This window comes from Tursiops truncatus, chromosome 7, assembly GCF_011762595.2.
Source record: "Tursiops truncatus isolate mTurTru1 chromosome 7, mTurTru1.mat.Y, whole genome shotgun sequence".
NCBI lineage: Eukaryota > Metazoa > Chordata > Mammalia > Artiodactyla > Delphinidae > Tursiops > Tursiops truncatus.
The window spans coordinates 55,555,834-55,573,205 of NC_047040.1; the positions used below are offsets into that span (position 1 = coordinate 55,555,834).

General features: G+C 39.8%; 1 protein-coding gene and 1 long non-coding RNA gene across 3 annotated transcripts in view; one reads left to right on the plus strand and one right to left on the minus strand.

Annotated features, from left to right (window-relative positions):
* Positions 1 to 6,015, minus strand: part of AGPS (alkylglycerone phosphate synthase) — a 141,590-nt gene extending 135,575 nt beyond the window's left edge. The window contains exon 1 of one of the 2 annotated variants that reach the window (XM_073807536.1): positions 5,730 to 6,015. In XM_073807536.1, coding sequence (XP_073663637.1) covers positions 5,730 to 5,986 — 257 coding nt within the window. In that variant the 5' untranslated portion in view covers positions 5,987 to 6,015. The remainder of the gene's footprint in view (positions 1 to 5,729) is intronic. The other variant, XM_019922853.2, reaches the window with a different exon arrangement.
* The window catches only part of LOC109547877 (uncharacterized), a 138,709-nt gene continuing 127,286 nt past the window's right edge, over positions 5,950 to 17,372 (plus strand). Inside the window, exon 1 of the long non-coding RNA XR_012333060.1 lies at positions 5,950 to 6,205. This is a non-coding gene — a long non-coding RNA (uncharacterized lncRNA). The remainder of the gene's footprint in view (positions 6,206 to 17,372) is intronic.

Below are 17,372 nucleotides of genomic sequence, written 5' to 3' on the forward strand. Positions count from 1 at the left end.
TATCCCACCCCTCTAGGTGGACATAAAGCACCGAGCTGATCTCCCTGTGCTATGCAGCTGCTCCCCACTAGCTATCTATTTTACATTTGGTAGTGTATATATGTCCATGCCACTCTCTCACTTCGTCCCAGCTTACCCTTCCCCTGCCCTGTGTCCTCAAGTCCATTCTCTATGTCTGCATCTTTATTCCTGTCCTGCCCCTAGGTTCTTCAGAACCATTTTTTTTTTTTTAGATTCCATATATATGTGTTAGCATACGGTATTTGTTTTTCTCTTTCTGACTTACTTCACTCTGTATGACAGACTCTAGGTCCATCCACCTCACTACAAATAACTCAATTTTGTTTCTTTTTATGGCTGAGTAATATTCCATTGTATATATTATGAATTTCATTTTGACAGGATCATATATTTTATAATTTATATAATAAGTACAATATAAACTAATGTTCTCTTAATTATGACACTGTATATGATCATGATCTATTCAATAACAAAAGATTTGCAACTTGGATGACAAAGAAAACAGCTTGATGACAACCAAGTAGGTAATTTCCCCTAGAGAACAACATCAAGTGCAGTAATATTGCATAGGGGAAGAAATGCAGCCTCTGGAGGAAGACAGATCAGAGTTGAAATGCTGTCTCTTTTATTTCGTAACTGCATGACTTTAGACAAGTTAACTACTCTAAGCCTCTACTTCCTCACCCATAACATACATACAGTGTCACCTCCTTTTCAGAGCTACTCTGAAAATTAAATGAGATAATGTACGTAAAGCCTCAGCAGAGTACCTGGTATATTAGGACTTAATCAAATTAAAACTCCTATTACTACTATTACTAGAATTCCTAGCTAGGAACTCAATGCAGGCTAAGTATTTCATTCAGCATAATTACTAAAATAAGCTCTAATTTTGCCAAATGACGTTAAATCATACGTCAGGTCACTTGTGCAAATAACCTTGTTGCAGAAATGCATCAGCTCTTACAGGCTTCAGATGTCCTCCTGGGAAACATTTACAAGAGGTTAACTCAGGTTTTTCCTTCTGGAAAATATCTACCAAGGTTTCTGGTAGGTGTTAAATAATACATTATTTTTTAAAGAATGGTGTGTATAAGTAACAGTATGGGCAAGTAAATTAAGTAATTAATAGCTTTCTTAATCAGATATTCTTTTGATCTGAAACATAAGAGTTTATAACCTCTGTAAAAACTGCCATAGAACAGTTTTGACTAACGCAAACCACAAAGAAGTTGGAGCCAAAATTACAACTGGAGAAGTGATTATCAGTATGGAGAGACAGATGTGAACAAGGGCTTTTTTCCTTCTCTTTTTCATAACATTACAGTAACTTAAAACAAAAAAAACTGAAAAAATCCAAAACCAAGGCATAAAAATGTCACATATTTAGTTGACATTTATTATGATTTTTAGGAATCTAAAACTCCATTCAGAAGCAAGAGCAAAAAGAAATTGTTCACGGAGTAACATGCACTTAAAGGAAAACAGAGGTCCAAAAGTAAACCATCATCCTCAAAACTCTACTCTGCAACTTCAAATAATGAGAATATATGTTCCTGGACAGAAGTAATTAGAACCAACTCATAGGAGACCATGTGACAAGTGTAACAGGTTTTAAATATCACCTAATGCACTAACTTCCAAAATGCAAATCCATCCTTTCCTCTCTATTCTCACTGCCATCATCTTGGTTTAATCCTTCATTATTTCTCACCTGTTCTGCTACAACAGCCTCCCCGAACGGATCTTCCTATATCCGTCTTCATCCTTCTCCAATCCATTCCGAACAAAGTGACTGCTCTCAAACCCAAACCAATCCATTCCGAACAAAGTGACTGCTCTCAAACCCAAACCCAATCTGATCATGTCCCTTCCTGGCTTAATTCCTTCAAGGGCTCTTCATCATCTATCCTCCTACATTGCTTCATTTTTATTCATCATACTTACCATCATCTGACATACTGTGTTACTTGTCTGTTCACTATCTCCACTCCAATTAGAATGTAAGTCCATAATGGCAGGGTTTTTTTTGTTGTTGTTTGTTTTGTTTTTTTGCGGTACGCGGGCCTCTCACTGTTGTGGCCTCTCCCGTTGCGGAGCACAGGCTCCGGACGTGCAGGCTCAGTGGCCATGGCTCACGGGCCCAGCCGCTCTGCGGCATGTGGGATCTTCCCAGACCGGGGCACGAACCCGTGTCCCCTGCATCGGCAGGTGGACTCTCAACCACTGCGCCACCAAGGAAGCCCAATAACGGCAGTTTTTGTTCAGTTATGTGTTGCATAGTAAGCAAACATTCACACATAAACGAGTGAAAGAATGAATGGACTGATGACCTACAGGCCAAAGGCCTCCATGACCTGCTTATGCCCTCCTCTTTTCACTTTACTCCCACCTCTACCAATACTGAATTATTTAGTTACCCAAATACAAGATGCACTTTCACGGCCCCCTGCTTTGCCATATGCTATAACTTCTGTCTGGAATACAAACTCCCCTCACCTTCCAATCAACCTACCACACTATCATCCATATTTTTAAACCGTCTTCAGAAAGCTTTCCCTGACCCCCTAGACAAAGTAAATCACTCTTTCTTTCCTTTGTGCTGCATCTATACCTGTATCTACATTGACTCTACTCAAAATGTACTGGCATGTGCATCTCCCTTTCTATGCTGAATTCTTTGAGGCCAAGGACTATTATCATCTCTTTACCTCCAATACCTAAGAACCTAAGACAGTATGTTATAAAGCAACTACTCTATAAATGTTGAGTAAATTAACATGCATGACTACTCTGTAAGAGGAATAAAAGCATGGAGTTTCAAGAAGTTACTCCTCCAATTCCATGATGATAATCAGTCATGAGATAAAAGAATTACTACCAATGACATCATCCAGGGTAATAAAAGAGAAGGAATTATACGAATAATACACATCACCAAATGCTTCCAAAATAATGACATATAGTCACACTCACACTTTACTAGATATACACACTGGCTCCTTCCTGCTCCATCACTTGCCTTCCCTTTAGGCTCAGCTCTGGTGCTGGCAAACTGAGCCCCAGCTAAGCAGTAGATCACTCTGTGAAGAAGCTTCTGATGTTCCATCGAACACAAGTTTTTGTGTTCCCTCATATTTTGATTCAAACTTTAAAACAGTTGTACAGGATTAAATTTTACCACTAGCCACATCTAATCCTGAATGAAAGACCAGAGCCACTGATAGCATAGATTACATACAGTTGGGACTTCAGTCCGTGGAACAGCCACAGAAGGCCTCCCAGACCAGTCACCTTCAGCCATGAGAAGCCTCATCCATTACCCCAATGTGCCTTCCAAACACTACTATTTTTCTCCAAATGCTACAGACAAAGGCCCCTAAATCCAGCCTTAAGGAACACCTGTCCTACCTACTTAGCTCTGAGAGTGTGAACCTGCATATAAATGTACAATCACACAGATGCACACAAATAAATGGACATAAATGTACATTAAGCCATTAGAAAAATTAAAAGCTTTAAATCCAGTCACAGCTAATATAACTTCAAATGAAGCCAGAGGCCAAGATGTGATTCTTAATTCCTTCCTCCCCCACCACTCTGTAACCAAGTTATGGAAAATTTACCTCCTAATACTTTTTCAAACATTATGCCCTAGTTCAGAATCACAGCATTTCTCACTAGGATAATAGTCTTCTAAATGGTCTCCCTGTCTCTGGACTCAATCAAAACTGCATCTCCCATTTGTTAAGGGGTTATGAAACAGGCATTGCACTAAGCGCTTGATCACTTTATATTTTCCAATTCTCACAGCAACAATGCAAAGCAGGAATTATTGTCCTCATTTTCAAAGATGAGGGGTCTAAAGCTCTGAGAGAGGTTAAGTGACTTGCCCAAAGTCATGCAGCTGGAATTGTGAAGGAGAAATTCAAACTCAGATCTATGTTTCCAGAAACTATATGTTCAGCTGTTTAAACCTTCAACTCAATCCTCAATGTGACCTTTCTAAAAGGTAAATGTAATTATGTTTTACCCCACATAAAATCCTGCAAACAAGACCACATCTCCAACCCTCATCCCAAGTCATTCTCACCTCCTCCTGCAACACGTAACTCTTAGCAATTCAACCTCTCACTGCTTTACCTGTGAACACAGTTTTTTCACCAAGAATGCTTTTCTCTGGACTTCCCTGGTGGTGCAGTGGTTAAGAATCCGCCTGCCAATGCAGGGGACACAGGTTCAATCCCTGGTACAGGAAGATCCCACATATCGCGGAGCAACTAAGCCCGTGCGCCACAACTACTGAGCCCGCGTGCCTAGAGCCCGTGCTCCGCAACAAGGGAAGCCACCGCAATGAAAAGACCGCGCACTGCAACGATGAGTAGCCCTCTCGCCAAAAAAAAAAAAGCTCTTCTCCTTTGGCAGGCTCCTTCCAATACAACCTTCAAGATTTACTCAGGCAATCCTTACTCTGGAAAGCCTTTGCCCTCACAAATAAATACCCAAATCTGGGTTAAGTGACTATTTGCTATGGTTATCAGCTAAGTTTCTTATCTCACTGTGTTATAACATTACTTTACTAGGCTATCAGTTCCTTATGAGTAAATACTGCATTTTTAAATCTCTCTATTCTTAGTACAGTGAGCATGTATTGAAGGAAGGACTCATGAATGTTGAATTAATGAATGAATTCATTGGAAGCAGTACTGCTCAAGAATTTGGCCCTAAAGTCAACTTGACGCACTTTCGAAATCTAACCGGCCACACAGTGTACCTGCCAATCCTGCAGCAGGCTTCTAAATCTTGTTTATTTTTTCATCTGTAAAATGAGAGATAACTGCACCTATCTCATAGTTTGGAGAGGAGTAAAAGAAATCACAGATTTAGCACAATCTCTGGCTCATTGAAAGTACACATTAAACATTAGCAACTTTTTTTTCCACTTTAAAAGTTTATCCATGCTGACAAAACCACATCTCAAAAAATAGCTTTTCCTTGTGGCTTCCATCAGAGCTTAACATTTCGCCAAAAAGTCGTAGTCAAGATGTCTTACAAACAATCTCAACCACAGACAAGGATCTTTCACCTTCTGGTTACACCACAGCTCAGTAGCTACCACCACACCCTAAATCACTAACTAGTGTCTGCTGTTTACTGCTTCTAAGCCACCCCTCGATTTCCTCCCTCAAAGTCAAAGACCATGTCCCTAAACAAGCAGAAATCTACCCCACAGAAACCAGTCAGCAGCACCTTCTTCCAGAAACCACTTCTCCCCGCACCGAAGCTTGAGCGAATTAGAAGAGATCCATCATTTGGTACAAACCTAAATTTCTTTAGAGGATCACAATAATACCCCTTCTATTTATTCCAAGACCTTGGCTTCCAAAGTATTAATTCCATACAGAGAATGAATTTCTTGCATTATGAATCCAAGAAAAAGGGTCCCCTGAAAGCCTTCCCCAATAAGAGTTCTTCAGGTCTACTACTCTCAGTGACCAAAATCCACCATTTCATCCGTCCCCCTTCCTGACAGAGTCCAGGGTCTCATCCACGCTCTCTTAAAAACGAGATGGTCCGCACTTTCTGGAACCTGAATGCCTTCCACCCACCCGTGTCACCTCCCTTCCCATCTCGCCGGTGCCCTCCCGCAGCACAGGCCCGGACTGGTCCTCACCGCCAGCTCGCTCCACAGAGCCGCTACTCACCGCTTCTTGGGGATGGTGCCCGACTCCTGCGCGGCGGGAGTGGCAGTGGGCGCCGCCGTGGCGGCCGCCGCCGCCGCCGCCGCTCTCCGCGCTTTGCACTCATTGGTACTCAAAGCCTCCTGGGGCCGGCCCAGCAGATGGCCCGAAAGAACCCGCAGCCTCCGCCCGGCGCGGTCCCGCTCCCTGTCCGCTGCAGAACCGGAGCCCGCGTCCGCGCCCGTCCCGCCCGCCGCAGCCGCAGCCACCGCCTCCGCCATGGCTTCCGCCTTGTGCCGCCGCCCGGGACCGCTGGGCGCGGGTGAAAGGTCACTCAAAGCTGCGCCCGGCGCGACCATTCGTTGCGGCGCATCCCGGCAGCCACCGCGGCGACTGGGCGGCGGGTGCCATGCGCCTGGAGCTTCATAGTCTCAGCTCCCGCCCACCGCACCCGCCCGCCTCCGCGGTCACGCCCCAGACCTCCGACACCTGTCAAGCAGGTGAGTTCGAGCAGTCCCGGGGTTGGTTCGGCCCGGGATGGGCTAGACCGGGAGTCAAACCGCAAGCGTCCCCGAGGTGTCCTAGTGCCCTGGGTGGCCTCCTCGAGTGTGGCCTGAGCCTCTGGAGTAGCTTGCGGGAGCAAACGCCTCGGAGCAGGAGACAAGGGCGGTGCTGGGGACCTGACGAGCGAACCAACGCCATCCTTTCCTGCTGCTCCACCTCTGCTCTCCCTTCCTGCGGAGTCACTAAACTAACTCAAAACTGATTCGTGCCTATAACCATTAGAGCAAATAGCTATCATTTTCTCGTCGCCTACTTCGTGCCTGGCACAGTGCTTAATGCTAGATCTCAAGTAAGCAATCTCCATTTTACAGATGAAAAAACTGAGACTCCGAGACACTAAGTTGCCCGAGGGCGTGCAGCTAGTAAATGCTAATGCTAAGTTGCAACCTTGGTTCTCTTTCTGTGGTTACTGGGTGCTGCGCCCTTCCTTTCCCTAATGGTGCCAAAGTTTTGTGTTGCTAGAGATAGAATTACCCTACAGCTGCTCTTAAGACTTCTCATTTATCTACAAATTGACTTCATCTCTGGAGAGTGGCACCTGGTGAAATTAGGGGCATATCAGTAGGACAGTGCTCCACAATCGTTTTCAGCCAGTTCATTAGATACACTTTTATAAGCCGCCTTGCAGACCTCAGCCATCAGAAGTAGAGTTCCTTTTTGCATAATGTGTAAAAGATAAGTCTTGGGAATGGCAAGAGAAAGGATTGCCATAAGCATTCTAAGCCCAGTGAAGTCACCTCCTTTCTGAAGAGCCACCTTCTTGCTAACACAGTCTCTGTGAGAGTTAAGATATTCCAGGAGTTATTTGACTGATAGAAAAGAACTATTTAATAGTTCTGAGACAATTCAGGCAACAGTGAAGAGGACTTGGTTTGTATGCCTGATCTCCAGATCTTAAAAGAGAGTTCAATGTTAAACGTCCAGTCTAACTACAGAATCACTGAGCCCCACTCCTGTTTAGCTGCTGCTGCAAACCATTGACTATTTCAGATAGACTAGGAGTGAAAAAAGGGGGCAGCACTAGTAAATTGCTGAGTGCTCTAAGGAAAAAAACTCAAGTCTGAGAGTTCAGCAACTCTAGTCTTTGAGCTTCTCACACCCTATCTAGATGTTTCTAGAACAACATTGAAACACCAGCTAGCACATTTGCTTGCAATCATGTAAAATTCATAGATTTCTAGCCAAAATGCTGTATAAGCAACAACTTCCTCAGAATCCTTTTGGAATAAAACAGATCTATTAATTTTTGCTTGACTCCCAGAGAGCTCAGTCTAATACTATTTGCATGCCTTAAATGTAAATGTAGTTAACTGACTTCCACAGTCTTCCTTTTCCATATTGAGGTTGAACATGCTTCTTGCCAACTCTCAGGAGACAAAATTTATAAATTTTGCCGATATCAACAGAATAACAAAAAGCCTTTTCTCCTGGGTGATGGAAAACTTGATGTGAACCAAAATTACAGTTTTGGTGTAAACCATTATAGCTGTGGAAAAACTGCTGATTATATATATTTCAAATATGTGTACAGTAATGAAACACATGTAGGCAGTAAAAACACTTGTTGAGAGCCTATTATGTAACTAACTCATGTGCTATGAGATGCAAAAGTATTTAAGCCTATGCTTCATCTACATGGTAGAATTAGCTAGTTAGGAGTTAGGATATATGTGGGAAACAAACTGTGTGATACTATCAGGTGGAATAAGTGTGATGTAGGTGACCATGGTGAAGGATTTCCTAACCCCTCTCCTTACAAGAGCAAAGCCCAAGCAGAGTGCCCTGATACTTGTTTCATGCTACCTAAGAGGAACAAATGTTTCACATGAAGCATGGTCCATTGAGATTCCCACCAAAGGCAAAACCTCAGTGATATCACATTCAGGAGGGCCATCTCTGCAAACTTATTCCTTCTGAGTCCTGGAACACTTGGCCCTTAATAACCTAGATCCCCGTGGAGAGGAGACCATAAGTACAGATTCAAAGTGTGAACCCATAACATGTGGAATTTAAATGGAGTGGCCTTTATTTGTATTTACAACATCTCTTCTAATATAAGGCTCACAAAAAAAGTGAAATTAACTCCTGAAACATGCACCAAATTTCTTTATTGCACTGACTTTCATTACTTATCGTATTACTTTCATTACTTAAAATTAATGGAGTTGTTTCCAGTTTGGGACTACTGTGGATTAGGTTGCTATAAACATTCTTGAATATGTCTCTAGGTGGACATGTAGATGAATTTCTGTAACATACCCATCTAAGAGTGGAATTTCTAGGTCATCAAGTATGCATATATTTAATAGATAATGAAATGCCAAACTCTTCCAAAGGGATTGTATAAAATTGATTCCAGCAGCATGGGAGAGTTCCCATATGAGAGTTCTGACATGTTATTGTCAGCCTATTTAGTTTCAGCTATTATATACTATTATCTTGTTATGGTTTTAATTTGTGTTTCCCTAGTTACTAATGAGATCAAGTGCCTTTTTGTGTGTGTTTATTGGCCATTTGGATATCATCGTTTGTGAATGTGTAATAAAGATAGATCTCCTGTATTACCTTCTAGAAGCCTTACAGTTTGTCCTTTCACATTTACACCTACAATTTACCTGGAATTGATTTTTATTTATGGTGGAGAGATCAGGTTTCTTTTTTTTTTTTTTCCGATATGAGTATCCAGTTGTTTCAGCACCACTTGTTGAAAATATGTTGTTCTATAATACATTGCCACAAATCAAGTGTCCATATAGCATTAGTCTGTTTCTGGGCTCTGTATTCTATTCCATTGGTCTATTTATCTACCTTATGCCAGTATCACACTGGCTTAGCTACTGTATATTCTTTTAGATCTTCTACATACAATTATATCATTTGTGAATAGTAACAGTTGATTTCTTCCTTTCCATCCTTATACCTTGTACTTCTTTTTCTTGCTTTAGCCAATTGGCTAGGACCTCCAGTACAGTGTTGAAGAGAAGTAGTAGTAGTGGCACCTTTATGTTGTTCCTGATTTCAAAGGGAAATCTCTCAACACTTCACCATTGTTTGAAGTGGGTTGCTGAGTTTTTGTTTTGTTTTGTTTTTTAACAAACGTTTTCACAGGTTAAGGAATTCCCCTTCTAATCCTAGTTTGCTGAGAGTTTTTATCATGATTGGATATTGAGTTTTATCAGATGTTTTTTCTGCACTAGTTGAGATGATCATAGGATTTTTCTCTTTTATTCTGTTAGTATGGTAAATTGCATGGATTGGTTTTCCACTGTTCAACCAACCTTGCAATGCTGGCATAAACCCAACCTGATCATGATATGTTGGCCTTTTTATGTATTACTGGATATAGAGTAGTATTAAAATTTTGTTTAATATTTTGTGTCTATGTTTACAAGTAAGGTTGGTCTATTATTTTCCTTCTTCTAATAGAAACATGTCAGGTTTTGCTGGCCTCATGAAATACGCTAGTGAGTACTTCTTTGTTTTCAAGGCTCAGGAAGAGTTTGTATAAGATTGATCATTATTTCTTCCTTAAGTGTTTGCTAGAATTCACCAAAGAAACAATCTGAACCTAAAGTTTTCTTCATGGGAAGTTTTTCATTAAAAGATTAAGTAGGGCTTCCCTGGTGGCGCAGTGGTTGAGAGTCCGCCTGCCCATGCAGGGGACGCGGGTTCGTGCCCCGGTCCGGGAAGATCCCACATGCCGCGGAGCGGCTGGGCCCGTGAGCCATGGCCACTGAGCCTGCGCGTCCAGAGCCTGTGCTCCGCAACGGGAGAGGCCACAACAGTGAGAGACCCGCGTATTGCAAAAAAAAAAAAAAAAAAGATTAAGTAGTTTAATGCTATTCAGATTTTCTGTTTCTGCTTGTTTCAGTTTTTAACAGTGTTTTTCTAGCACATTGTCTACTTCATTTACATTTTCAAATTTATTGACAAAGTTTTTCGTAGTATCTTCTATTATCATTTAATGTCTATAGGATCTTTGGTAATGTCCCATTTTTTTATTCCCAACATTGGTTATTTTGCTATCTCTCTCTTTTTTCTTAAAATCAGTTTGCCAGGCATTTAGCAATTTTATTACTTTTTTAAAGGACCAACCTTTGACTTCGTTGATCCTATTATATGTATGCTTTATTTTTTATTAATTTCTGTTAATATTGCTTATCATTTCCTATCTTCCCCTTTTTTTCTAATTTTTTGAAATGAATGCTTAGCTCATTGGTTTCTCAGCCTTTTGTTGTGTTTTTTTCCTGATATATGCATTTAGGACTATAAATTTCTCTATAAGCAATTAACTTCAAGTTTCAATAACATTATTTTCATTATTATTCAGTTCCAAATAGTTTTCTTTTGTATTTGAAAAGAATAATTTGTATTCTCTCTTGTTTAGGGGTGCAGTGTTCCCCAAATACAAATTTGACCTAATGACTTGACTGTATTGTTAAGTCTTTTATATTCTGATATTTTATTTAATTATTTTATCAATTATTGAAGTATGTTAAGATCTCCCACTATCATTATGGATTTATATCTTTTTCCTTGTACAGCTAATCTTTGTTTTCTGTACTTTGAAGCTATATATCAGATATGTCAAAATTATTATATTTTCCTGATTAATTGAACATTTTATAATTATCAGATATCCCTCTCTTTTTTCTAATACTGATTTTTGTCTTAAAGTTTATCTACACCAACTTGTATGTGTGTGTGCAGGTCAGTGGTGGTCTTAACCTATGACTTTTAATCTTCTTGTATTCATATATTTTAGATGTGTCTCTTGTAAACAGCATTTAGTTGTTTTCTTTTAGGAAGTATTAGCACAAAATCTTGGATCATTTAGCCTATTTAAATTTAATTCACTTACCAATATATTTGGTGTAATGGCTAAGAGCACTAGCCTCATTGCCAGACAGACTTGGGTTTGAATGTTGGCTCCACCATTGATCAGATGTGTTGTCTTAAGCTTGTCACATTAATATCTTTGGGCTCGGCTCCTTGTCTGTAAAATTAGGATAGTAATAGCTAATTCCCAGGGGTATTAAAGGATTAATGAGCAAAAATATAGTAAATTCTAACTGCTCTTATGGAAGTGGGAATGAGGCTGGTATAAGGATAACAGCCCTCCTGCATAAGATAATGCATGCTAGAGGGAAAAGAAGTAAGGTTGAACAAGAAATGTGAGACCAAATCTGGGGAGCATTGAAAACTTAGCAGAAGAGTAAACACTTGATCTGGTAGAAGTTAAGTTCTTGAGCAGGGAATTATCATGACAATCCTAGAAAGACCACTACTTTGGAATTCATTCTCAAGTGGAAGTCAGCCTATCAGATATACCTGAGAAGCTGTCCACAGTTGTAAAAAGAAGCTCTACCAGCAAATGATGAAGACATAAAGAACTCTTACAGGGACTTCCCTGGTGGCACAGTGGTTAAGAATCCTCCTGCCAATGCAGGGGACAGGGTTTCGATCCCTGGTCCAGGAAGATCCCATATGCCACGGAGCAACTAAGCCCATGCGCCACAACTACTGAGCCTTTGCTCTAGGGCCCACGGGCCACAACAAGAGAAGCCACGGCAATGAGAAGCCACGGCAATGAGAAGCCCGCGCACCACAACAAAGAGTAGCCCCACTCCCCGCAACTAGAGAAAGCCTGCACGCAGCAACGAAGACCCAATGCAGCCAGGAAAAAAAAAAGAACTCCTACAAAAGAAGTTAGTACTGTTTTTGAATGAACGGAAAGCATTGAACTGTGCTTAGCTGTCTGCTCCAGTAAAGAGCACTGAGTTAGCTCAAGAAATGAAGATGTTTAATGTGAAAGTGGCTACAGGTGGTAACGCATTCTATTGCAATACCATTCTATTTCAGGATGTCACAATCACCCTATGTAGGGTAAGGAGGAGCTGCATTAATTAGCCAAATTGTTGGGCTGGAGTTGAAAATACTTTATGTTTTCTTGCTGCTCTGCTACTAACTTGCTATGTGATCTAAAACTCTGTTTCTTCATTTCTTTGTACTTTAGGTAAGAATAATTTCTGGCCTGCCTGCCTCTCACATTTACTGCAAAATGATAAATGTGCAAGGACTTTGGAAACCAAAGTCAAAAGTTACTTTAAAATAATTATTTTCTTTAGAACATATAAAATCAATATTTGCTCTTTATCAATTAATACTCTAAACCAGTAAACTTTTAAACTTTTGCTTTTAGGCAAACTTAAACTCTTTCGTCTCTAGGACTTCTTTATAATCTTAAAAACTGAGAACTCCTAAAGAGCTTTCATTTATTTTTCCCCCCATGCATCTTTTTTTTTTAATTGGAGTATAATTGCTTTACAATGTTCTGTTAGTTTCTGCTATACAGTGAAGGGAATCAGCTATATGTATACATATATCCCCTCCCTCTTGGACCTCCCTTCCACCCCCACCCCCATCCCAGCCATGTAGGTCACCACAGAGCACCGAGCTGAGCTCCCTGTGCTATACAACAGGTTCCCACTAGCTATCTGTTTCACACATGGTAGTGTATATATGTCAATCCTAATCTCCCAATTCGTCCCACCCTCCCCTTCCCCGCCACTCCCCCACCCCCGCCGTGTCCACATGTCAGTTCTCTACATCTGTGTCTCTATTCCTGCCCTAAAAATGGGTTCATCTGTACCATTTTTCTAGATTCCACATATATGCATTAATATACAATATTTTTCTCTTTCTGACTTACTTCACTCTGTGTGACAAACTCTAGGTCCAGCCACATCTCTATAAATGACCCAATTTCATTCCTTTTTATGCCTGAGTAATAGTCCATTGTATATATGTACCACATCTTCTTTATCCATTCATCTGTCGTTGGACATTTAGGTTGATTCCATGTCCTGGCTATTGTAAATAGTGCTACAATGAACATTGGGGTACATGTGTCATTTTGAATTATGGTTTTCTCAGGGTATATGCCCAGTAGTGGGATTGCTGGGTCATATGGTAGTTCTATTTTTAGTTTTTTTAAGGAACCTCCATACTGTTCTCCATAGTGACTGTATCAATTTACATTCCCACCAACAGTGCGAGAGGGTTCCCTTTTCTCCACACCCTCTCCAGCATTTACTGTTTGTAGATTTTTTGATGGTGGCCATTCTGACCAGTGTGAGGTGATACCTCATTGTAGTTTTGATTTGCATTTCTCTAATAACTAGTGATGTTGAGCATATTTTCATGTGCCTCCTGGCCATCTGTATGTCTTCTTTGGAGAAATGTCTATTTAGGTCTTCTGCCCATTTTTTGATTGGGTTGTTTTTTTTGATATTGAGCTCCATGAGCTGTTTATATATATTGGAGATTAATCCTTTGTCCATTGCTTTGTTTGCAAATATTTTCTCCAATTCTGAGGGTTGTCTTTTTATCTTGTTTATGGTTTCCTTTGCTGTGCAAAAACTTTTAAGTTCATTAGGTCCCATTTGTATATTTTTGTTTTTATTTTCATTACTCTAGGAGGTGGGTCAAAAAAGATCTTGCAGGCTTCCCTGGTGGCGCAGTGGTTGGGCGTCCGCCTGCCAATGCAGGGGACGCGGGTTCGTGCCCAGGTCCGGGAGTATCCCACGTGCCGCGGAGTGGCTGGGCCCGTGGGCCATGGCTGCTGGGCCTGTGCATCCGGAGCTTGTGCTCCTCAACGGGAGAGGCCACAGTGGCGAGAGGCCCGTGTACCACAAAAAAAAAATAAATAAAAGATCTTGCTGTGGTTTATCAAAGAGTGTTTTTCCTATGTATTCCTCTAAGAGTTTTATAGTGTATCGTCTTACATTTAGGTCTTTAATCCATTTTGAGTTTATTTTTGTGTATGGTGTTAGGGAGTGTTCTAATTTCATCCTCTTACATGTAGCTGTTCAGTTTTCCCAGCACCACTTTTTTTTTAACATCTTTATTGGAGTATAATTGCTTTACAATGGTGTGTTAAATTTCTGCTTTATAACAAAGTGAATCAGCAATACATATACATATATCCCCATATCTCCTCGTTCTTGTGACTCCCTCCCACTCTCCCTATCCCACCCCTTTAGGTGGTCACAAAGCACTGAGCTGATCTCCCTGCCAGGACTACTTATTGAAGAGGCTATTTTTCCTCCATTGTTTATTCTTGCCCCCTTTGTCATAGATTAGGTGACCATAGGTGCATGGGTTTATCTCTGTACTTTCTATCCTGTACTATTGATCTATATTTCTGTTTTTGTGCCAGTACCATACTGTCTTGATTACTGTAGCTTTGAAGTATAGTCTGAAGTTGGGGAGCCTGATTCCTCCAGCTCTGTTTTTTCTTTCTCAAGATTGTTTTGACTATTCGGGGTCTTTTGTGCTTCCATACAAATTGTAAAATTTCTTGTTCTAATTCTGTGAAGAATGCCATTGCTAATTTGATAGGAATTGCATTGAATATGTAGATTACTTTGGGTAGTATAATCATTTTCATAATATTGATTCTTCCAATCCAGGAACATGGTATACTTCTCCACCTGTTTGTGTCATCTTTGATTTCTGTCATCAGTGTTTTATAGTTTTCTGAGTACAGGTCTTTTGTCTCCTTAGGTAGGTTTATTCCTAGGTATTTTATTCTTTTTGTTATGATGGTAAATGGGATTGTTTCCTTAATTTCTCTTTCTGATCTTTTGTTGTTAGTGTATGGGAATGCAAGAGATTTCTGTGCATTAATTTTGTATCCTGCAACTTTACCAGATTCATTGATTAGCTCTAGTAGTTTTCTGGTGGCATCTTTAGGATTTTTGATGTATAGTGTCATGTCATCTGCAAACAGTGACAGGTTTACTTCTTCTTTTCCAGTTTGGATTCCTTTTATTTCTTTTTCTTCTCTGATTGCCATGGCTAGGACTTCCAAAACTATGTTGAATAATAGTGGCAAGAGTAGACATCTTTGTCTTATTCCTGTTCTTAGAGGAAATGCTTTCAGTTTTTCACCATTGAGAATGATGTTTGCTGTGGGCTTGTTGTATATGGCCTTTATTATATTGAGGTAGGTTCCCTCTCTGCCCACTTCCTGGAAAGTTTTTTATCATAAATGGGTGTTGAATTTTGTCAGAAGCGTTTTCTACATCTGTTAGGATGATCGTATGGTTTTTATTTTTTAATTTGTTAAAATTGTGTATCATATTGATTGATTTGTGTATACGGAAGAATCCTTGCATTCCTGGGATAAATCCCACTTGATCACGGTATATGATCCTTTTAATGTGCTGTTGGATTCTGTTTGCTAGTATTTTGTTATCCTCATCAGTGATATTGGTCTGTGATTTTCTTTTTTTGTGATATCTTTGTCTGATTTTGGTATCAGGGTGATGGTGGCCTCGTAGAATGAGTTTGGGAGTGTTCCTCCCTCTGCAATTTTTTGGAAGGGCTTAAAAAGGATAGGTGTTAGCTCTTCTTTAAATGTTTGATAGAATTCACCTGTGAAACCATCTGGTCTTGGACTTTTGTTTTTTTGAAGATTTTAAATTACAGTTTCAATTTCATTACTTGTGATTGGTCTGTTTATATTTTCTCATTCCTCCTGGTTCAGTTGTGGAAAGTTGTACCTTTCCAAGAATTTGTCCATTTCTTCCAGGTTGTCCATTTTATTGGCATAAAGTTGCTTGTAGTAGTCTCTTATGATCCTTTGTATTTCTGCACTGTCAGTTATAATTTCCCTTTTTTCATTTCTAATTTTATTGATTTGAGTCCTCTCTTTTCCTTGGTGAGTCTGGCTAAAGGTTTATCAATTTTGTTTATCTTCTCAAAGAACCAACTTTTAGTTTTATTGATCTTTGCTATCATTTTCTTCGTTTCTATTTCATTTATTTGTGCTCTGATATTTATGATTTCTTTCCTTCTAGTAACTTTGAGTTCTCTTTGTTCTTCTTTCTCTAGTTGCTTTAGCTGTAAGGTTAGATTGTTTATTTGAGATTTTTCTTGCTTCTTGAGGTGAGATTGAATTGCTGTATACTTCCATCTTAGAACTGCTTTTGCTGCATCCCATAGGCTTTGGGTTGTCGTGTTTTCATTGTCATTTGTTTCTATGTATTTTTTTAATTTCCTCTTTGATTTCTTCAGTGATCTCTTGGTTATTTAACAGTGCACTGTTTAGCCTCCATGTGTTTGTGTTTTTTACAGTTTTTTTTCCTGTAATTGATTTCTAATCTCATAGCATTGTGATAGGAAAAGATGCTTGATATGATTTCAATTTTCTTAAATTTTCCAAGGCTTGATTTGTGACTCAAGATGTTATCTATACTGGAGAATGTTCCGTGTGCACTTGAGAAGAAAGTGTATTCTGCCACTTTTGGGTGGAATGTCCTATAAATATCAATTAAGTCTATCTGGTCTATTGTGTCATTTAAAGCTTGTGTTTCCTTATTTATTTTCTGTCTGGATGATCTGTCCATTGGTGTAAGTGAGGTGTTAAGGTCCCCCACTATTATTGTGTTTTTGTCGATTTCCCTTTTTATGGCTGTTAGCATTTGCCTTATGTATTGAGGTGCTCCTATGTTGGGTGTATAAATATATATAATTGTTATACCTTCTTCTTTGATTGTTCCCTTGATTATTATGTAGGTCCTTCCTTATCTCTTATAACAGTCTTTATTTTAAAGTCTATTTTGTCTGATATGAGTGTTGCTACTCCAGCTTTCTTTTGATTTCCATTTGTGTGGAATAGCTTCTTCCATCCCCTCACTTTCATTCTGTATGTGTCCCTAGGTCTGAAGTGGGTCTCTTGTAGACAACATATATACGGGTCTTGTTTTTGTATGCATTCAGCCAGTCTGTGTCTTTTGGTTGGAGCATTTAATCCATTTACATTCAAGGTAATTATCAATATGCATGTTCCTATTACCATGTTCTTAATTGTTTTGGGTTTGTTTTTGTGGGTCTTTTTCTTCTCTTGTGTTTCCCACTTAGAGAAGTTCCTTTAGCATTGTTGTAAAGCTCTTTTGTTGGTGCTGAATTCTCTTAGCTCTTGCTTGTCTGTAAAACTTTTGATTTCTCTTTCAAATTTGAATGGATCCTTGCTGGGTAGAGTAATCTTGGTTGTAAGATTTTCCCTTTCATCTCTTTAAGTTTATCCTACCACTC